This window comes from Haliotis cracherodii, unplaced genomic scaffold, assembly GCF_022045235.1.
Source record: "Haliotis cracherodii isolate W230 unplaced genomic scaffold, xgHalCrac1.p SCAF_20, whole genome shotgun sequence".
NCBI lineage: Eukaryota > Metazoa > Mollusca > Gastropoda > Lepetellida > Haliotidae > Haliotis > Haliotis cracherodii.
In genome coordinates, this window is record NW_027266276.1 from 12,606,704 (window position 1) to 12,630,401 (window position 23,698).

The window sequence follows — 23,698 nt, forward strand, 5'->3', positions numbered from 1 at the left end:
ACAAGTTTCTGGCACACGTAAGGGATGCTTCTCTGCACAGCAAACTGATTTTGCATTCCAATGCCCCCTCATAATCATGACATGAACAGGTGAAAGATAAATTGGCCTTTAAGTCTACCTCTTTACCTGTGACCTTAGAAAGGCAACAGTGGACAAAGGGCTTGCACAAATTTTGTACGGAGACTAGATGTTTTCAGCTACAGCTGCAACACCAGATAATATTTTAATTAACACCATGACCCAAAATATTTTTTCTAAAACTGCATTATTTTGTTCAAGCATTTTTGGGGACAATATGATTTATTTTTTAAAATCCCACCCTCTATGACTCCTTAGTGATAAACACAAGCCAACATTTACAAAACATGTAATTTATTCGGATGATAACAAGTTCAATATGAATGAATGCACATATAAATACTCAAGTGTTTCTTTTGCGATGTGTACTTGTCTTTTTCCATTGTACATCAGAACAAATATTACTCATCACGGATGCCAGAAATCCTTTCAAAATAATAACTGAAACAATAGTGTTTAAACTGACAGTGTTTTGATATTTTGGGCAACGAAATATTGCAAAATAGTCAAACAAAATTGTCACTTTTGAAAGGATGAATAGCGCTGTTGGCCATTCTGGAGAGGGAATACTCGTCAACTTGATCAAGTCTTCGTGAAGATGAGCTTAGGTAAGTTTCTTTGCTTTGTTGTACAGAGCATCAACCACCTTCCCCATGCTCTGGATTGTTTCAAGGGAGCTCTCGTATGTCTTGTCGACCGGGGTTTCATCAAACACAATCAGCACTCCAGCTCCCTGGTCCAGAATACCTAGAAATGCAAAGAATTGCTAATTACAGGTTTCGTTTGCACGCAGCAATGTTCTTGCTATATGACAGCAGGCTGAAGAGATAGTCGAGTCTGGGTCAGACAATCCAGTGATTGATATGATGATCCATCCTGAAGATGACACACTATCAACTAAGTCACTCCCCTGACCGCTCAATCCATAGTGGCCTCTTACGACCAGCATAGGTTGCTGGTGACCAATTCTAACCCAGAATGCCAACAGGGAAATTTCAAAATAAGATGCTGATGTTTAATAAGACTTTAAACATTCAAGCTATTTCTCTGTTGCCTGTTGGCAGACAAACCAGCTGTCTGTTTGTTTGTTGTTTAATGCCACACTCAGCAATATTCCAGCATAGAGTGGCGGTCTATAAATAATCAAGTCTGGTCCAGACAATCCAGTGATTGATATCACAAACATCGACTACCATGACATTCATCAACCAAGTCAGCAAACCAGACCACCTGATGGGATGACAAATTTTAACCTGGCTCTTCACAGACAATACAAGTAATGTTCCATGCTGAGTCTGATCACCCAGTCAATTTAGTCGCCTTGCAAAACCCAAGGTTGCTGGGGACCTTTAGTAACACAGAATCACCACTGGAGACAACATAAAACAGCTTTAATCCTATTTTCTACTCACCATGGAACTTCCTGTCTAAAATCATCTGGGATAATTTCTTTTCTACTACTGCCTGTAAAAGAAAGTATTGGGTACATATAAGTCTCAGCAAATACACAGAGCTGCATGGAGAAAGCTGGTTGTCCCTCACGAACATACAGACACTATTAAAAAAGCGATGTTAGCACTAGAACTGATCTTACATTTTCCTTGACAGCCTTTGAAATTCACGTTAATTTGCTAAATTGTGCTGAGGACAAATGGAAAAATCCAGTAACCAGTATCATTTGAGGACTATAAGTTTGCTTCAATGGAATAAAACTGACAGAAATAACTAGACACATAAATCAAATTCCTAAGGCTGCCTTGAGCATCCAGAGAAGAACATTTCCAGTAAAGATCAATATCCCGGATCTTTTTACAATACCAGGGTGATCTATGCAAATTGGATACGATGACATGCATCACTGAGTCTGACCATCCGATCCTGTTAGTCATCTCTTACGACAATCATCAGTTTGTCTGATGGTATTCCAAGAGCTGGTTCTATTCAGCTTGTTTGAGGTTAAGGTGCTCCGTGAATACATACGAGGCATTTTGAAATATTGAACAGATTTTCAGCGAGGCTATAGGAATTTCGACCCGCATCTGGGGCCAATATCGACTTCTGGTAATCCGTGGTGAACATACACAAACTGTTCACACTTACCACAGGTAACTTGATAAGATTAGCTATGTGCTGGACTTGAACTCGAGAGAAAGGCTCTATGATTCTACACAGATTCTGTTCCAATAAGTTGTCATAAAGCGTCTTCAGATGAGCATTCACGATGGGGTCATCTTCTAACTGGACCTTATATGTAGCCAGAGTCTGAAACAGATAGAGACAGATTTACATCCCTGTCAGCTGCAGTGAAGACTTAAATGAGTATGGTTTTACGCTGCTTTTAGCAATATTCCAGCAATATCATAGCGGGGGACACCAGAAATGGGCTTCACACATCGTACCCATGTCGGGAATCGAACCCAGGTCTTCAGCGTGTCGGGGGAATGCTTTAACCACAAGGCTACCCGACTGCCCCCAGTGAAGACTTAAGGGTGAGTCAGGGTTGATACTCTGAAGAGTATGGTAGTTAGCATGGTTTGGCCAAGGCCTGAGATTTTATGTGAAGGTTAACTGATCTTGGCTGAGTACGGTTCTCTTCATGTCTACAAGAGTTATCTCCCCTTCACATTGACCACATACCACAATTATTATCATGCACTCTATAACTTAGGGGTGTGGAAACATCACAATCATTAACTTATCCCTAAACAATTTAACAGTAAAAATGGAATGTTTCCGGGACAAAGTCTGCCTGAAATACGAGGGCAGAAAGAGACGTTTTGGTCGATAATCTGGACATGTAGACTTTGCCTCAAGAAAAGGGAATTTTTACTGTTTACAAGATCACTATTTTGATATTTGCCTACATCTTGTCTGGTCCTGAAGTCTTGCGAACTTTGCAGTTGCAATTTATCCTCTACCTGGTTTACTAGATACACTGAGTGTCACTGTTAACAATCAAACTATTGATTATTGGGGTAAAAGGATTAATGTTTACTGACATCATTCTGAGATATGCTTTCTATTTCAAATTTTTAAACAACCTTACTCGTGTTGTAGAAAGACATATACGTAGGGCTTGAAATTAACACGGGTCCACTAGACTAAAGACTTGTAAAATTCAGGAAGGACTCATGAAATTTCCTTATGTACTACCACATTTAACATTTGGTAGATGGCAATTCTGTAGCAGATCATTCTGCCGCAAAAAAATAATTTTTAACCATGCTAAACCATGCTAAGTCAATGACTCTGTGTTTACATTTTTTAGTTATAATAATGTTTTATCAAGTCGATTTAAAGAGTAAACACATCATCACTCACACAGCTTCCCGAGACCCCAATATCTTGTCAAATACAGTCAATAACTTCATGCATAATTTCCACATAATCCCACATGTCAAAACATAATCCCACATGTCAAAACATAAACCCACATGTCAAACAAAATGTGTGAGAACACTTCCCTCTGGAGTGAGTGAGTATGGTTATAGGGAGCAATATCACGGCAGGGGACACCAGAAATGGCTTCACACATTGCACCCATATAGGGAATTGAACCCAGGTCTTTGATGTGACGAGCAGGCTACCTCGCCACCCCTTACCTTCTGGAAGTCTGCCAAAGAGCGCTTATGACTAGCCTGGGCTATACTCTTCATGGCATCCACTTCTTGGCCTGTGTACTTGAGAGCTAGCTTGCCACTTACAATGGCGTGTACCTCATCAGCGCTGTAGTAAAAGGTAGGAGTCCGTTACAAACTTGTGGCAAACAATATTAATCATACTTCTGTGTCTACTTTAATTGTCATCCTTAGTGTTATTATCCTCCAGAGATTTATTAATAATTAATGCCACCTTAAGCAGTGTTTCAGTTACATTGGGGCTTCTTCCATACACTTATTAAAGAGTGAGTGAGTGAGTGAGTTTGGTTAATGCCGTTCCACTTATGTAAGCTGTGTCAGCTTCATTGGGGAGGAAAATCTGTGATCTAACAAAGGTCTTTGACGTTTGGTGAATCCGACAAACGCAGGTAACTTGAAACCCCCGAAACAATGAGGGCAAAGCCACGATCATAGATTATAAATAATGAACATAAAAATTTTCTAATAGCATAATGATTCCCAAGTTGTTAAGCAGAGAAAATTGTAAGGAACTGATACAATATCTGTCTCATGTGCAACGACAGTCAACAACTTACAGATTCAGCATGATCTTGCACAATAACATGTATTTAAGTGCGGTGATAGCTTTGGGGCTGTCCACTGAATCATAGCCTTCGAATGCTTCATAGAAATAGGAGTAGGCTGTCTTGAAGTCTCTCTCATCAGCAGCATGGAGTATACCTGGGAAAACGGGAAATAACATAACTCCAGGAAGACAAACATAATGGTAGAACATTCAGAAATATTCCAGTTTTATCACAGTGTCAGCTTGATGTGGAAGGAAAGCCTGACGTAATGCAGGCCTTGGACATTTACCATTTTGGTGAAACTCACGACCATGGGTATGGTGCTGACAAACCTAAAAACATAATCGGGGTGACCCAGGATTCGAACCAATGATCACAGGTTTCTGGGATGCAACTCTGCACAGCAAATTGCAGCGACTTAGATAACAAGACCACCCATAGCCCCCAAATGAGTGAGTGAGTCAGCGAGTTGGGTTTAACGCCGCTTTTAACAGTATTCCAGTTATATCACGGCGTGTCAGCTTAATGTGGGAGGAAAGCCGAAGTGATGCAGGTCTTAGACGTTTACCACTTCGGTGAAACCTATGGTATGGTATGGTATGGTGCTGACAAACCTAGAAACTTAATCAGGGTGAACCGGGATTCGAACTCGCAATCATAGGTTTCTGGCGTGTCCAGTGGACGCAACTCTGCACAGCGAATCGTGGCGCCTTAGACGACTGGGCCACCCGTGCCCCTGCCCCCAAATGAAGGAAGCATCGGACATTTAGATATCACCTCTCTCAAACAATTCAGCTGCATTTCTTTAGCAAAAGAAAACCTCCACAGAATTCAAATATAATCCCTCAATACTACACCCTGAGTGTAGATGCCATGGCATGCAGAAACGACAGGATGAATAAAATATCAACAACCTAATTCATAGTGGTTTTGTTTGTTGTTTAACGCCGCACTCAGCAATATTCCAGCTATATGACGACGTCTGTAAATAATCCTGTCTGGACCAGACAATCCAGTGATTGACATCATGAGTATCAATCCACTCAATTGGGATACAATGACATGATCAACCAAGTCAGCGAGATTGACCACCTGATCCCAGTAGTCGCCTCTTACGACAAGCATAGTCACCTTTTGCGACAAGCATGGGTTGCTGAAGACCTATTTTACCCTGGATCTTCATGGGTCTAATACATAGTGAGAATTAATAGTTTCGCAATTGGAACTCCCTGATTACATTCATTACAGAGAAAGAGAATGGTTTGAATGCTTCGAAGCCTTGATGCAGGCTTGATTGACCGGTGAGAATGTTCACCTGATGTCAGATCTCGACACAGGGAGGTATCAGATCAGAGGAAAAGATCTGATTTGAATGACATTGACATGGATACAAGCATGATTTGAAAACTTGAATGTCTCACCAGATTGTTGGTCAAGGGCAGCCTGTAGTTTGGGTGGGCAGTAGATGCCATTGGCTGTTGTTCTTCCTGACGTCAGTGCAGCTCTGAAAGACAAGAAGTGCTATAAAGAGGCAGTCTTGTTGGTTTGTTTAACACGGTATCCAGCTTTATGATGGCAGTCTGTAAATAATTGAGTGAGGATCAGACAATCCAATGATTGACACCATGATCTATGCAATTCTGACAGATACAACATTGTACATATTTATTTTATTCACCTTCAGTATCTGCTTTTAAGTGTTCAACTTTTATGTTTAATCATTAGTTAAGATAGGTTAAATGTAGTTAATGTGTGCTTCATATTGTAAGCCTTAACAAACCCAAGCCATGACGTGCTCAACTGATTGGCCAAGCTAACCCTCAAAGTTGACCCTTTGTCTCACTGCATGTTCTCAGTCTGCACACATTTCTTACACAGACAAGTTGACAAGTGAAATCATCTAAAATCAGGTTAGTTTAATATGTATGTGTATACTTGTATTGTTGTTATTGCAGTTAAATGTTGCAGTATATTAAACCTATAATACTAAACTTAACTAAAAGTGTTTAATATTATCATATTCTCAGTTACAGTCTATTTAAGCAAATGTGGTAAACAAGACTAATAAATTGTAAGTTTTGGTAATTACTAATATATCACTTTTCTGTCTCTTTATTATTGTATGTATGGGGAAGAGTGTATGTGTTGTTTTACGGAACAGGCTGTTTTAATGCTTTTGTGATCAGTACTGTATAATATACAGTCTGTACTATACGGGATCCGGAGAAATAATGTAACGTGTATGTAAATAGTTGCATTAGTCATTGTTATAAAAGTATATGTTTTATTCAGATATCCGGAATTATAAGTTGCGGCGCTAGTCGGGAAGACACCCCAGTCTCATCCACAGGGTAGGCACATGATAACTTGTATAGTTAGTCTCTATATTTGTGTAACACATAAGTGTGTCACCCCCGTAAAGTCATGTACAGTCAAGTCTCATTAATCCGATATTCGGCTTTATCCGACACTAATGATGGGAACCGATTAAATCAGTGCTATTTAGACCCATTAATCCGACAGTCTCGCACTCCGACTCCGACACACCTAATTTGCAACAAATTACTCATCACTCATAAATCAGTCTTGTTAATCCGACACAGCGATCAGCGTACTCCGTGGCCATCTGCCCGTGTTTTGATGCGAGACGAATCGGCTGGTAGCTGCATATTACAACGGACGCAGAGATAAACTTGCTTAACAATAAACAATTAATGCTTTAAATAAAGAAAACAGGATAATTCACATGCTAAGATTACCTCAATCTTAATAAAATCAGATACAAGTCCTCGCTATCGACGAGGACATCCTATTACAGGTCAAATCAGAACAACCTTTCACGAACTATGACCTACCAATGAAATGACCAACAGGAAGTTGACATTAGCCACTTAGAAAGCAGCTTTCTTAAGCTTTGGGTACCAGTTTCAAAGTTGCAACTTCCATTCCAGACTATACTTTTTAAAGTATTTTGCATCGGTCATACAGTCTGTAACAGTTGTTTGGTGTTAAACTTTAGAGGTTGCATGATAAGAAAACACATTCTGCCAACAATGTAACATAACAATATGAATATTTATTTCATATTTTTTTTTACGTGTTTGAATCCTAATCTATCGTTAATCCGACATAATCATATGCAACCATCGATGTCGGATTAACGGGACTTGACTGTATATGTATGTATTTTGAAAGAGTTTTTTTGTAATCGCTTTACACTTGGAATGATAATATAATATATGAATAATTATTCTATTTGGTTCTTACATCAGTTAGCAGATCAATGTACAGTATAACAACTAATATATGAATAAGATGTGTTTGTAATGTAAAACGGTTTGTAATACTGTGATGTCGATGACTGCATTATGTCTATTGTTAATATTACTTATCATTCCTTTGATATGTTTCAGGGTGTAGATACTACATAGATAAATATATGACAAATCCATTGGCGGAATAAACGTCTCTCACCCGTAGCGTGTGTTTGCCTATCACTCATTCACTGCCCTGCTACAAATGGAGCCCCCAGTGAGGACTATAGTCGCCATGGAAGGAACGACATAGATCGCCAGAAACATCCACTTTTGATGGTTTCTTTGAAGTGACCTTTGTGTGACCTAGTCACGTGACTTGGACACTGTCACGTGATATTTGTGTGTTTATTGTGACTTTTCCAGTAATGGATATTGCTACTTCAGCTTGGACATTCAATTCAATTCATGGACATTCTGATCATGTGAGTCCCCATCATGTATTAATTCATTCTATAAATGTTACATCCTTTGCTAGCTATCATTTAACTTTAAATTTACTTTGTACCTGGCACCAGTTCAATTAAGTTCTGTAAACTGTGACTTTGTTTACGTCACATATTTTGGATTTTGTTCATGTACAAAGCTTTGTATTACAGTAGACTTCTTTGTCAGCTACTTCTCATTATCCTGTTGGTGCCAACATTGTCTACGTAGCTACAGGTTCTTTTGTGATGTCATGTGTTAAGTTTAGTTTAGTTTTATTTGGTATTGTTAAGTTTAGCTTAGCTTAGTAGTATATTTTTGTATAGTTTTAATTTAATTTACTATCAGTGTTTAGTTAGTTTACCTATACATGTATAACAGTACTCAGTGTGTATGAAAATGGCTTGTTTTCATTGCTACTTTCTCTCCTTGTTTAATCGAATAAAAGGTGAGCAAATAAAATTTAATTGTATAAATAAAATGTAAATTTACTAGCTGTATAACGACAGACTTTTGCACTTTCTTTGAACATTTCACATTTTGTTACTAACATCCCCTTCCACTCCCTCTGGGTTGTCTGTAGATTTAGTATTTAGTCACTTCCTTGGTTTGTAAATACAATTTGTAAGTATTGTATTTTCAACTTGGGATTTGTCGTATGCCTAGCATTACATTCAAGCATATGTACACCTTATCTTGTGTACACTTGTGTTGCGTTTCTTTCTTTTGTATTCCATGATATAATGGGAATACTGATTAAACGGGCCTTAAACCTGCCTCAAACCAAACTCACTTTCTTTTGTGAGTATGTTATTACACTTTGTCATCACATGAGCTATGTTGGGAGGGATTGCCTTTCAGCTCAGTTAGTGTATTAGTTATCTTTGTTTGCAACGTATGGCATATCAATACGTTGGTACAGGTACTCTGTCATTTACTTGAACTCGCATTATCCACTTCACTACACACGTGTACAGTAGATATTTTCCATTTTGCGTTCCCATAGCTGTATTTCTGCACGATTGCAACATGCGTCACGTTGCTTATTTCATGCTTCGGTGTATGTGTCCTTAGTCATACTCATATAGTTACCTGCCAGTGTGACCCTCTATATCGCTTGGTCTTCCTACACACTCACCATGCGATTGGTGTTTCACTCATTTGACTTCCTGGTACCCTTCGATATTCCCTCTTTACCTCATTGGCACATGGTCTGCTTTTTGAGCAGTTTTTTTTTTGTTTACTTCTGCTGCATTCCTTAACCATGGACAAGGATGAGGAGCTGGAAGGCATGGCCACACTCTTTAAGAAGTTGGGGATGCAACCGAATGCTGACACGGCTGAGGATTTTAAAGCCTGGATCAAGGACATGTATTCTCGCCAAGGCCCTCTTACCGGGGAATATAAAGAGACAACTGGACCTCCTACTCAACCACAGACACAGGATGTTAAGCCTGTAGCTGTAGCTTACCATCAGTTCCCTAAGCTGCCATTGTTTAGTGGCAATTTTCAGGGCAAGGATGTCTCATTTGACCTTTGGACTTACGAAGTGGATTGTCTCTTGAAGTCAACGATCTACACACCAGATGTCATGGATCAGGCCATCAGGCATTCCTTGAAGGCAGAGGCAGCCAGAGCAGCAATGAGATTACGATCTAAGGCTTCAATACAGGATTTACGGAAGTGTTCAGCGCAGAGAAGCTCTCTTGGCTCAGTTTTATAGCGCTTCACAGGGTTAACTTCTTTCAGTGGCATCGTTGAAGATGTTGCTACTTGGGGATGCCGTTTGGAACACTTACTTTTAAAAGTCATGGATCACCACGCTATTCCTTTTCAAGAACATGATCACATGTTGAGGAATATGTTGTGGAGTGGTCTTAGGCCATCATTGAAGAATGTGTCTGGCCATAAGTTTGATTCTGTCTTCTCTTTTGATGGACTCAGGATATCCCTGAGGGAGATCGAGTATGACATGAAGCAAGGAAGAGATCTGACACCATCACCTTGGAATAGGACTGCTACTGCCAAGATGGCCTCTGAGTCTGATACAGTGATGAAGAAAGATATTGATAGTCTGACTTCTGCTATCCAACAGTTCCAAAATGAGGTTACAGATCTGAAGACCAAGCAGTTGCCCTAGGGTCAGACGCCGAGGCAATCTGCTATTTACCTCTCAGGAAGTGATTGCACAACCCTAAGGAGCTACCCCATATGGACCCTTCTCACCCCACGGCTTGGATCAAGGACCAGATGATAGAGTATACGCACTGCAAGGTATTGGAGCGACAGCAAACCCTTACTACAGAGGTACAAGAAGTAAATCATAGAGGACAGAGAACTACACTTCCTACATCTGGTGTTCAGATAGCTGCACAGAGGAACCCGTATCCACCACCACCTGAGAAGGATTATCCTTATCCTACTATCTCAGGAAGTTACACATTGCCATTGGATGTCAAGTTTGTCTGGACCATCTTCGTCGCCCTTTAAACTGGCAAGGGTCTATGGGCAGGGGTCACCACTGGACTTACTTCAGAACCCCAACAGAGTACCTGAAGGATTAGTTGGTCAAGCAAATGAAGATAACATCATGCTTGATGGTAAGCCAGTTCGAGCTTTACTTGACACAGGAGCCACAGTGTCCATCATATCTGAGGCCTTTTATGAGGAACATTTACAGCACATTGAACTGGAGCCACTGGGTAATATTTTGGAGATTGTGTGTGCAGGCGGCGATGTATCAATCACTGGAAGAGGTGTTGAGACTGTTCCATTTTTTATTCCTTATAGTACCAAGTACCAGATATAGTGCCTGCGTACCAGTACTTCTAGGAACTAGTTGAACAATTGCAGGAACCAGCATGGTTTCTACAGAAGGCCCCATTGCACACCCCATGGTATTTAACTTACAGGACTATTGTGCTTGGAGAAAAGGAACTTGGTATAGGAGCCAACTAATTCAAAGAGATATTTTGTTTCATATTTTACACAAAACCCATAAACAAAGCCCAATGGAGGCAGTTCATGAAGGGTATGTAAGCCTCATTTTGGGACAAAGCAGCGTTTAGGCTATATCAGGATTAATGGCCATCTCTGTGAGTGTGCATTGTATAAAGCCACTATTCCAGCTTGTAAACAGTTGAACAATGATCGAGCCTCCGAGGACCAACTGCTCCAATAAGCCACTTCATACAACCAGTAAGGTTGCTGGGGACCAATTCTAACCTGGAATCCCCATGAGGACGTTTTAAATAAGGTGGTGACTTCAAACAACATATTTCAGTTTGTATGGATATTTGTTTTTATTATGCCAGTCAGCAATTTTCCAGCTGTATCTTGGTTGCCCCTAAACAAAAGTCCGGGCCAGGCAAACTAGTTTTTTTGTTGTTTGTAAATAATTGAGTCTGGACCAGACAATCCAGTGATTGGCATCATGAGCATCGATCCACACAATTGGGACACGATGACATGCCTCAACCAAGTCAGCAAGCCTGACCATCCGATCCCGTTAGTCGCCTCTTACCATGCTTACGACAAGCATAGTCACCTTTCACGGCAAGCATGCCAGGCTAACCAGTACAAGCAGTTCACACAGTCAGGGTATGATTACAACCTTTAAACCAAGTCACAAAGTCTTTCAGTTATATCACCTGCTGGATGCAGGAAGAAAGCCTAAAGTGATGCAGGTCTTAAGACTTTTACCACTTCAGTGAAACCCATGAACACGGGTATATGGTACTGATTAACCAAGAAACAATCTGGGCAACTCTGAACAGGGAATTCTGGCATCTAAAACAATTGAGCCACCCGTGTACTCCACATCCACAGTTTCATATTCAGATGAACTTAATAATGCAGGGCTCCATTTATAAGGAACTTGATTTAACTTGAACCAGGTGCATGTTCATATGAAAACCAGGTTGCAACAGATGCATAAACTAGTATATAATACAGTATTCGATGTAATAAGCGCCAAGGGTGCTCTCAAAAATAAGAAATAGGGGGCTCTTATTAGAATAAAGTTTTGGTGAAAAAAAAAAGTTGAAAGATTGCAAACTTTGTGGATTATGCCGACAGCCTGGAATGATACAAAAGAAAAGAATGTGCGTATTAAACACGACTGTTTTCCATAATTTAATTGCCCATTATTAAGGGTGCATATAACACATGAGTGCGTATTATACACGAATAACTAAGTCTTGTACATGGATCAATCGGAAGGGGTGCTAATTGGGATTGTTCACTAACCAATATTTTAGCAAATATCGACGTGGGCGCTTAATACGACGAATACCGTTAGTATAATCTCAGATGACTATGTACCACAAATTCATGACACAAAGCTTAGGTATTGAGTGTATTCAGAAATGTCATGTGGCATTTTTGTCAGGCAAGTCAGGCAAAATTTGACTCTTTTTTTTTTTTACATGTACTTGGAGCATTTGGACATTGTGAGTGAGTATGGTTTTACGCCGGTTTTAGCACGGCAGGGGACACCAGAAATGGGCTTCACACATTGTACCCATGTTGGGATTCGAACCCGGGTCTTTGATGTTAACCACTAGGCTTCCCAACGGCTCCTCATGTGGACATCAATATTAGGTTGCGTTTTTAATATTAGGTAGCACTGGTGCATGTTTTATATAGCTAAATCGATCTCTGTAATGTTATGTTCAATACTTCAGCTATTTTCCCTTTAATCATGAATGTCCTGTTATCAATAACAAAACAGTACCACAAATTGTAATAGATTTTCTCAAAAAATCTCAAATTTGTAAAAGATTAATTCCAACCTGATCACCTATACTGACTTGCTGCAAACCATGAACACCAACGTTCAAATATTGGCGTCTAATATTGCCTAGTCGAAGCAAAGTTTGGCTTCAGTAGCGCTGTGTACTGGCAAAAAGTTTGAATTGCAATATATTATATATCCACGTATCTAAATTGCGGTTTATATTGTGTAATATTGAGAGCTAAAGAGTGTGACACTGATTGACACATCCTTTTTTCCCCACATACTGAAGTACAGGGTTCATTCTAAGAACTTTCTGACATTGGCCTTTTTTGTGAAATTTTAAAATATTCCACAGGTACGCCTATTCAGCACAATGTTAAAATGCCCCACTCTATTTGAAAAATTGGGCTTTTTTTTCAAATTTAGGGGCTAAAAGCACAAGGCCCCACCCTAGAATTATCCCTGGAAGTACATATTACTCACCTTGGTCACTCACCGCCATTTTGTAGTCATGGATACAGGGGAGAGAAAAATGTGGTTCCACCGTTTTGGAAATCAATTTCGAAAGGAAACATGGGTGTATGAAATCACTGTGTAGATGGTCGGTTAAACGATGCAACTAATTCAAAAGAACACACCAGTATACCAGTGATACTGTGCATTCCCATTACCTGGCTTTGGGCAGGTTGGAGAGTGCGTGGTAGATCTTGCTCTCCAGGAGCTGCACCTCCACCAGCAGAGCCTTGTCATCCAGCTTCTTCAGCTCCTTCAGTAGGCTTGATGCTGCAACACAGACCAGAGTTGGTACATTGTCCTTGTAGCAAGCAGTCATAGATACGTGCTATGATCATGTGCAGGATTATTTTGTTTGAATCTCAGAGCCGCTAGTCTAGGTAAAAAAAAGATTTGCACAAAGCATGTTGGAACCTAATCAATCTGCTGCTGATGTTGTTAATTATTTTTGTTTTCAAAACATGATTCTAATATTTGAGAGTCATTGATACACAGAACAAGAGTCAACAGGAGATGACATATCCACCTGATCTGGTGCAATTTGGAAATGAAGTGAGTGAGTTTTGGTTTTACGCCGCTTTTAACAGTATTCCAGTTATATCACGGCGTGTCAGCTTAATGTGGGAGGAAAGCCCGAAGTGATGCAGGTCTTAGATGTTTACCACTTCGGTGAAACCCATGAGCACGGGTATGTAGCTGACAAACCTAGAAACATAATCGGGGCGAACCAGGATTCGAACCCACAATCATAGGTTTCTGGCGTGCCCAAGGGACGCAACTCTGCACAGCGAAACGCGGCGCCTTAGACGACTGGGCCACCCGTGCCCCCTGGAAATGAAAAAGTTTGGCTACTTATACCCCATTTTTGATTCATTGCCTTTGGATATCTTCCGTCCAGTGAAAAATATGATAATGCTGTTCAATATTTTTCAATATCCCAAATTATCAAAAGGCACCGATTCACCACTAGACTGATCAGTAGCAAGTTTCATGTAGAAATATTTAACCCTTTTGGAGTTCTGCTCTGTTTTGTTTGTTTGTTTAACGCCGCACTCAGCATGCTCAGCAATATCCCATGTATATGACGGCGGTCTGTAAATAATCGAGTCTGGACCAGACAATCCAGTGATTGACATCATGAACCTCGATCCACGCAATTGGGATTTTGTACTTAATCTAGATGATGTTGAAAGGAATACCCCAAAAAACAAAACAATCTAGATTTTCTCAAATCTCCCTGCGGGTTTCCACTAGGTGTCGATAAGAAAGAGAACGATGGGGCAGAGGCAATCACGTGATCGTATCGTGTTGGTATCTATGCATGGGCTTATAATGCTTTGTTCAAGCACATATCCACATAGGAACAAAAGAAGAAGGAAGAAATGCATGATGTGAGATGGGATAAGGTTAAAAATATAAAAAACCCAACTCATCAATAGGCATGAGTTTACCACTAGGCCGATCTGTAGAGCAAGTTTCAAAAAGAAATATTCAACAGTTTTGGAGTTCTGGAAACAAGCACTACCCTCATTTTCATTATATGTCCAACCTGTCCTAAAAAAATTCCAAAATCATAAAAAGGCACCAAATCACCACTAGACTGATCTGTATAGAATGTTCTGCGGAATTCGGAAAACAGACGGAGGACACACGGACGTGACATACTGATCGCTCTATTCCCCCGTTTTTCGAAACAGGGATTAAACAATATACATATCTGTTGTATTAGTGCTTGCTCTTACCTAGTGTCAGTGCTCCCTGATAACTCTTTGTGTCAAAGTAGAGAGCAATGAGACGAGCCTGAAATGGAAGAAAAAGTCATTTCAATATACATGAACTTGTGAGTTTGGTTCCTGAGATTTATCTAAGATTCCAAACTAAATATACTTGGTTGATAAAACAGTGAATTTTCTCAAACTTCTTATTTTCTCAAATTAGGAGGTATTTTAACATTCAATGCCATACAGTACAACTAAGCACTAAAGCCTTTCAAATTTGTTTAATGGTAGATACATGATGTACGGTTTAAAATGTCCACTATCAGCTCTCTCTCACCTCTAGGGCTTGTCTCAGGAATGTTCTCTTTTCATCTTTAGCCCAGTCAATGCATTCCTGACAGAGCTCAACCTTGAAAAACATTCAGTGAAAATTACCATGACAACCAAGGAGGATTTAAAAAGCATATAATATATATCATCAGACATTAGACTTATCTTGTCAAATAGCCTGTTTATGTTATTGCATGACCTAACATGATTGATATTTTCATGAGTGGCACACGAGATGCAAATAACATGCTATTTGGCAAATAAGGTAAACATGGTAAATATTCTACACATTTTGTACTTTCATCAAGATGTTTATGATCTTACACTGAAAATCACAGTGTCATTGATTAAGTATTAAAGTATTTCCAGCAGACATGTTATTTCACTCAAAGGAAAATATATATTGCTATTTTAACAGAAAAATATGTTTTTTCATCACAAAACAAGATAAATACATAAAAGTTACATTAACTATCCAATAAAATGTATATATGTAAGATTAGTGTTAAGCTTCTTCAGTTTACAGCATTTGTAGAGACCAGTCTGTCAGGCTTCCTTAATCAGAATGAGTGACCATTGTCTAACACCGCAGCCAGCAATAATCAAGGTACATTATCACTGCAGCCCGTAAACAATCAATTTGGACCAGGCAAACCTACCAGACATAAATTTATCGACATTAAGCTCTGTTTGTTTGTTGTTTAACACCGCACTCAGCAATATTCCAGCCATATGACGGCAGTCTGTGAATGATCCTGTCTGGACCAAACAATCAAGTGATAGACATCATTAGCATCAATCTACCAAATTGGGACACGATGAAATGCATCAACCAAGTCAGTGAGCCTGACCACCAGATCCTGTTAGTCGCCTCTTACGACAAGCATAGCTGCCCTTTATGTCAGGCAAGGGTTGCTGAAGACCTAATCTAATCCGGATCTTCACAGGTCTAATGACCTAGACATGATGATTATATCAATATCCACAAGAAGTAAAAGTAAACATTTTCTTACAAAACAGTTACCATGGTTACAACATAAATGGTCCTGTAAGCCCACCTCTTTACCGGTTCCTGCCTCCATGTCCAAGAACAGGTCAACCAGTGCTCGCACCAACTTGGCTGCTTTAGCTTTGCTCACCATACCGAGGAATGGCCGTGTAAACTTAATCAGGCCAGCCAGCTCTGAAATCCAAATATTCAGTCAAAGTAAGATACCATGTAAGGATAAGGCACCCCATACCAACGCAATCTGTATTGTGATAAAGGAATAGCTTCAACAGGCGAGAAATTTCTGATTGTCCTCAGTCTGCCTATTTGTTCATATTGTCATATTGTCGTTTTCTCTGATTGCTGATTGTATTGAATATTCTCTATTTTTTCAGATGTTCTGTACATGCTGTACTCATCTATAACATCATGACAAGGGAACGACAATAAATTAAACCATTGTTAGTATCTAGAAGACAAAAGTAACATACACAGTGTTCCCTGCCATGTCTTACATTCCACCAGAATCTAAGATTCATGTCCCTGGCAAATACCCATGCTAACTGTATATTTAGCTATGGCCTGTTGTTTCCCAATCTTGGATTCTATATTTTCTCCTGTGGCCAGTTGCTCTCCAATGTTCTTGCATGTGGCCTGTTGTGTTTCCATAATTTACCATGTTTACCTGTGACCTGTTATACAGGTGGTCTTTTTGTTGATATATAGCTAAGATCTGTTTTCTATCTATTTACCTGTCGCACAACTTGTCTATTTACCCCTGGCCTGTTGTAGAACTTTTCTATTTACCTGTGATCTGTTGCATTACTATCTGTTTAGGAGTCAATTTACCTATGGCATTTTGTATTACTGTCTATTTACCTGTGGCATTTTGTGTTACTGTCTATTTACCTGTGGCATTTTGTATTACTATTTATTTGCCTATGGCATGTTGTATTACAGTATTTACCTGTGACACGTTGTATTACCATGGTTACCGTCTTTTTACCTGTGACATGTTGTATTACTGTCTATTTACCTGATGCATCTTGTATTACTGTCTACTTACCTGATGCATGTTGTATTACTGTCTACTTACCTGATGCATGTTGTATTACTGTCTACTTACCTGTGGCATGTTCTATTACTGTCTACTTATCTGTGGCATGTTGTATTACTGTCAACTTATCTGTGGCATGTTCTATTACTGTCTACTTATCTGTGGCATGTTGTATTTCTGTCTACTTACCTGTGGCATGTTGTATTACTGTCTACTTATCTGTGGCATGTTGTATTACTGTATACTTATCTGTGGCATGTTGTATTTCTGTCTACTTACCTGTGGCATGTTGTATTACTGTCTACTTACCTGTGGCATGTTGTATTACTGTATACGTATCTGTGGCATGTTGTATTTCTGTCTACTTACCTGTGGCATGTTGTATTACTGTCTACTTACCTGTGGCATGTTCTATTACTGTCTACTTATCTGTGGCATGTTCTATTACTGTCTACTTATCTGTGGCATGTTGTATTACTGTCTACTTATCTGTGGCATGTTCTATTACTGTCTACTTATCTGTGGCATGTTGTATTACTGTCTACTTATCTGTGGCATGTTCTATTACTGTCTACTTACCTGTGGCATGTTGTATTACTGTATACTTATCTGTGGCATGTTGTATTTCTGTCTACTTACCTGTGGCATGTTGTATTACTGTCTACTTACCTGTGGCATGTTCTATTACTGTCTACTTATCTGTGGCATGTTCTATTACTGTCTTCTTATCTGTGGCATGTTCTATTACTGTATACTTATCTGTGGCATGTTGTATTACTGTATACTTATCTGTGGCATGTTCTATTACTGTCTACTTACCTGTGGCATGTTGTATTACTGTATACTTATCTGTGGCATGTTGTATTTCTGTCTACTTACCTGTGACATGTTGTATTACTGTCTACTTACCTGTGGCATGTCCTATTACTGTCTACTTATCTGTGGCATGTTCTATTACTGTCTACATATCTGTGGCATGTTGTATTACTGTCTACTTATCTGTGGCATGTTCTATTACTGTCTACTTATCTGTGGCATGTTGTATTACTGTCTACTTATCTGTGGCATGTTGCATTACTATTTATTTACCAGTGACATGCAATACTTTTTACGTACCTGTGGCCTGTTTTGTTCCTGCAAAGAGAGCACCAAGCTCCAGAACAGCCTGTTCCTTCACCTTCACCCATTCCTCGCCCTTGTCTCCACTGTCTCTCTTTACTGCAAACAAGAGAACCAGGTAGGAATAATTGAATATGACCTACAAATATATATATATCGGATTAACAAGACTTGACAGTATGAATGCGTGCACAAACAAACTACATCCGTCAACTTCTAAGAAATGCCTATCAAACAAATTACTCCAAAGAAGTTAAAGAATACCTTATTCTTTCATATTTACTTTAGTTAATCTGCCAATAGTAATATGAAAGAACTGGGCATCCTTTACTTCTTATTGAGTTGTCTCAACTTGAATGCAGTGACGTAAATCAGGCCAAATAGTGTTGAAGTATAAGGATCTCCCTACATGCCCTAAACATTGCGAAAACACTGCTGAAACCGTGCCTGAAATTCTACTTATGCTTAAAGGCCTCACACATGTCAGCATACATTTAACATTAGGCAAATTGACTCTGAATAGGTCAAATAGGATCCATCAACATTCCACCTTGTCCAATGCAATCCATATCAATTCTTTCTGCCTGCTTGTACTGTACATTATCTTTTTCAGAAACAAATTATCATTTGTGACATTACATAAATACCAACATTCTGCAATGACGAAGGTACCCCGCTTCAGTTGGTGTCTTAATTTTTTACAGTCAATGGGAAATTAAATCAATAACCTGTGACCAATACAGTTACTCAGAATGCAGGAATTACAATGAACACAACAAAAATGTAATTATTGTTCTATCATTGTCTATGTCAGTGCTTAGTTGATTGAGGACTCTTGAGAGATTTATATTTGACTAGTCAGCAACAAATCTTCTGGTCTTAGACATATGTTATACACAATTGTACCCACACATGTACAAAGAGCAGAAAGTGAACAGTTTTCTACATGATTTGTCTCCGCACATGTGTTTGATCTCTGGGACCATCAGCAGCATATCAAATTTCAGTAAAATAAATTAAATCGTTAACTATTAACATTATGGTTATGATTGATATGAACCCAATGACTTTTATTCTGAAATTTGAACACTGGTACGCATGGAAAGGAAAAGAGTGTCATATATTACTATATTATTAGCAACATTTTACCATAGTTCGCATGCAGTGTTTGAAAAAACAAAACAAATGCCCGGCTGCCATCAGGACCTACAGGCTTTAGAGGCGGCAGGCTCTTACTGAACAGGTCCTCATTTAAAACTGCAGTTTATTTAGTTATTGTGACAAATTAATCGACAAGACACTTTACTGCAGGCCATAAGGACCCATACAAATTTGAAACTACATCCAGATTCGAGCTGTTCCTGCCACAGTCCTAGGAGCAGGTGCTTATTTTGAACACTGATCACAGTACCGTCACAAATATTAAGTGAGTATGGTTCAAGTCGCTTTGAGAGCTGTGTGTGAGACTGGGAGCCACAGCCAGCAGTGAGAGCATTATTCCCCATATAGTTGTTTAACGTCGCACTGATCATTAGCCCAACTACATGATGGTTCCCCACAGCTGCATACAGCTACACCCAGACAGTAAACTGCAGCTAACATAACAGGCAATGCCCATTGTAAATTATCAATTGGGTTGGGTTGGATGAATAATTATTACCAATCTTGAGCATGATGAATACGCTAAGTTCGTGGGCTCACGAATTTAGGAGACAAATGTACACATTATTTGTCCCCCTGTCGGTGTCCTTTGCTCGGAGGTACTGTTTACAGCAAACATCGATGTCTGATAACATTCCAAATCTTATCTAAATCTCAATCACTACATAGAAATAACCATTGATGCCGCTGCCGGGTCTAATTCGATGTGTTGACATGTGTTGTTTGCGTGATTGTGCAGAATTTGAAGACCGGCGTATCTAGCAAGTGGAAAATGAAACAAACTGTGCAGCGAAATTGCAGTACAACGGAGAAAAGCAGAACTGAAATGTGATTTTGACGTCTGCTCACCTATTCCCGACAAAATGTCAATTGCTCCAGTCTTATTTGATACTTTAAGAGCAAGTGCTTTCTCTAACTCCGCGGCAGCCATGATGATAGGATTTTTGTAAAGGAATATTTGTAGTACTACTAATTATTATCTATTTAATATGAAAACGTTTCTGTGAATAAAAACAATACCTCAGCTCGTATCAACATACAAATATTATACATATTTTAATATATACATTATAATATGAATATACGGCACATATTTTAAAATTATTAATGTTTCACGTGTACTTCAATCGCATTGTAATATTAGTAGACAGGAATATAGTTATATCAAGGGAGGCAATCGTATTGGAACGTAATTTGAGTACCGTTATTCAAACATGAATCTCTTCACAGTCTTTAAATATAATTCTAAAAGCTTCTTTCTTACCCCGTCTATGTAATAACCTCTTAAATTATTCTTGTCGTAAGAGGCGACTAAAGGGATCGGGTGGTCAGGCTCGCTGACTTGGTTGATGTATGTCATCGTAGATCGAAGCGCATGATGTCAATCAGACTCGATTATTTACAGACTGTCGTCATATAGCTGGAATATTGCTGTGTGCGGCGTTAAAAAAGACCAAAAAACAACAACAACAAACCTCTGGGTGGAGCAATACTTTTTGCCAATTACCAACCCAAAACCTCAGTGAGAATATGAAATTCGGTTTGTAAATTTAAAATAAAATAAAATCTTTAGAAAACACATGGGGTCCATCGATCATATTTAGCCCAAATAAACCCAAGCTCATTCAAAATATTCAAAGAAAAGTGCTGTGTTAAATATGTCCAAATATAATCAATTTTAAATATTACCACTGACTTGAAAAGGCAAAAGGAAGCACACGTAAAATGTCCTTGTACAATTTTGAATAATCAGCCTGGTTGTAGTTATCCGGTCCTCCGACGATATCGATCTACCTCGCATGTGACAAGACTAATCTATAGATTTCGCTGTGAAATCTCATTGCAGAGAACTCAAGCGGTGATTATGATGTATATACTGCCGGGTGTAAGTGATTGTGAGACGTGTCTGGACTGCACCAACACAAGGTGAATATTTAATATATCTGACGAATATTACCCCGGGTATATCATGAGGGGAGGTGAAATGGGGTTTTACGTCGCGTCCAAGATTTTTACACTTATATAGCGACGTGCATGTACGTGTGTGTGTGGCTGCTTGTACTAGTCCGGACTGATGCTGATTTATAGTGCTAGCACAATGAGATACCATGCCGCAGTTTAACATGAATACCCCACTCAGACATAGTATACTGACTCCGAGCCGACCGGGTAACAATAAGTACTTTTAATGGCGGGGCCGGGGATTGTACCCCGGACCTTCCGCTCTCCGGGCGGACGCTCTACCACTAGACCACGGAGGCAGTCAGGGCATATCATGACCCATATTGTGTGTTTGTTAATTCACAAAACAATTGAAACTGATTTAGCCACTACTATTTCTGAAATATCATAAAGAAGACAAAAATTGGCACACAAATGTCAAGCACTCATTCTAATATCAATTTTATTTTGTAATTGGATATCTTTTATTAATTCAGTATCAATAATGCATTGTTTTAATATGCTTCTCAATTCCATTTATTAATTTAAAGTAAATACGTCACCGTATTTTATTTCGTCCAATTTGGCTGCGCGCACAAATTCTATAGTGTACATTGAAATAATAAACAACACGTGGAGGCACATAGTCCTGTGCACAGAGCACAGATCACAAATCAGGTGAAGTTTAGCAACTGTGTTCTCGGAGAGTAGCTGGGTGGGTGACCACGTTTACTCCTGAGAGTTTCTAGGGCTTCGGTCCTGCCCGACACAGAAGAACATGTACCACATGTGGGGTCTCCTTAGGCAAGTGACTTTGTTCGAAATGTGCCTCTGTTCACCCAGCAGTGGGTGGGTACCCGGTAGGATGAGATGGTAACCTTCTAACGCCTCACAGGCAGCTTGGGTTGTATTCTCCCCAGGGCGCTGAGAATGAAAATCGAGTGCTCACTGATCCATTGACCGGGGTAATAATAGTGTAGCGCTATGAGCATCCACTTGGTGAATGGAATCTGGCGCATTATAAATGCACTTATTATTATCATTATTTTACTACCAACGCTATCATCACTACTATCACATGATTCTGGCACTCCGAAGGGATGAGACTCTGCACAGGGAATTGTGGCGCTTTAGACGACTAGCCCAACGTATCCCGAGAAAGCGAGAAAAGCAACATCACCCCTTCCAGCCATATACTGGCTCTTGAATGATGAGACTATAGCTGGAAGTATTATAGTTACTAGCCAAGCCTTTAGATTATATTTATTTGTTGCAAATATGTTTAACGGAATACTTTCTCAGCAGTCAAAGATCATGAGTTAAAAACCAGCCTGTTAGGATATGCCGTATATGCCGTATGTGGCATCTATCAGTATGTTTGTCGCAGAAGTTTTTTCAGACTGTAACTGTCGGTAAGTGAATTTTGCGATCGACTGATACACAATCATTTTATCTAACAGTTCGAATATATGCAATCGTTTTATCTAATAGTTATAATATAATCATTCATTTATTTCAATAGCGTATTTATAGTTTTTGTTGCGTATTTGATACGCTCGGAGTTGATTTGTCTGCGTATTTCGGTTTTTAATGCGTATTTGCGTAAATACGTAGCTTATCTCGAATCTTGAGCTCTGTTAGGTGTATTGATAACCATCCTTCACAATCCAGTATATTTTTCCAGCTAAAAGTCGTCTGTGATTGTTCCATTGAAATTACTTTTTCATCTATTTAAAGAACAAATTTAATGTATGTATGTATGTATGTATGTATGTATGTATGTATGTATGTATGTATGTATGTATGTATGTATGTATGTATGTATATCGAAGTTTGTGTTTCAAGAAAATATTCAAATGTTAACAAACATCATCTCTGCACGTATAGGAAAATATTGCTCATCTTCGTCCGTCCTTTGTTCTTTGAAGCCCCACACAAACCCGCTTATACACACAACACAGATTTTGTAACATCTGACACATGTAGCCATCTGTAAGGCTTAAATCTCTAGTCTGAGATTTGTGTCTGTTTTCTGTGACGTTAATATCCCTTCCATCACTCCCTCCACCGACGCTCCCACTCAACCACTTACTATATCCCCCAAACCCCATCACACTTGAAGTAAACAC

General features: G+C 39.3%; 1 protein-coding gene and 1 pseudogene across 1 annotated transcript; one reads left to right on the forward strand and one right to left on the reverse strand.

Annotated features, from left to right (window-relative positions):
* Positions 1 to 379: 379 nt before the first annotated feature.
* On the reverse strand, positions 380 to 20,567 carry LOC139470072 (26S proteasome non-ATPase regulatory subunit 11-like). Its single transcript, XM_071252361.1, has 12 exons — positions 20,478 to 20,567; positions 18,465 to 18,566; positions 16,362 to 16,486; positions 15,311 to 15,382; positions 14,998 to 15,055; positions 13,414 to 13,525; positions 5,686 to 5,768; positions 4,274 to 4,418; positions 3,681 to 3,804; positions 2,179 to 2,340; positions 1,491 to 1,542; positions 380 to 825 (listed from the first exon to the last, which is right to left on the reverse strand). The coding sequence occupies exons 1-12, from the start codon at positions 20,557 to 20,559 to the stop codon at positions 683 to 685; spliced, it is 1,260 nt and encodes a 419-aa protein (XP_071108462.1). The 5' UTR covers positions 20,560 to 20,567; the 3' UTR covers positions 380 to 682.
* On the forward strand, positions 9,213 to 10,568 carry LOC139470399 (uncharacterized; annotated as a pseudogene).
* Positions 20,568 to 23,698: the final 3,131 nt, after the last annotated feature.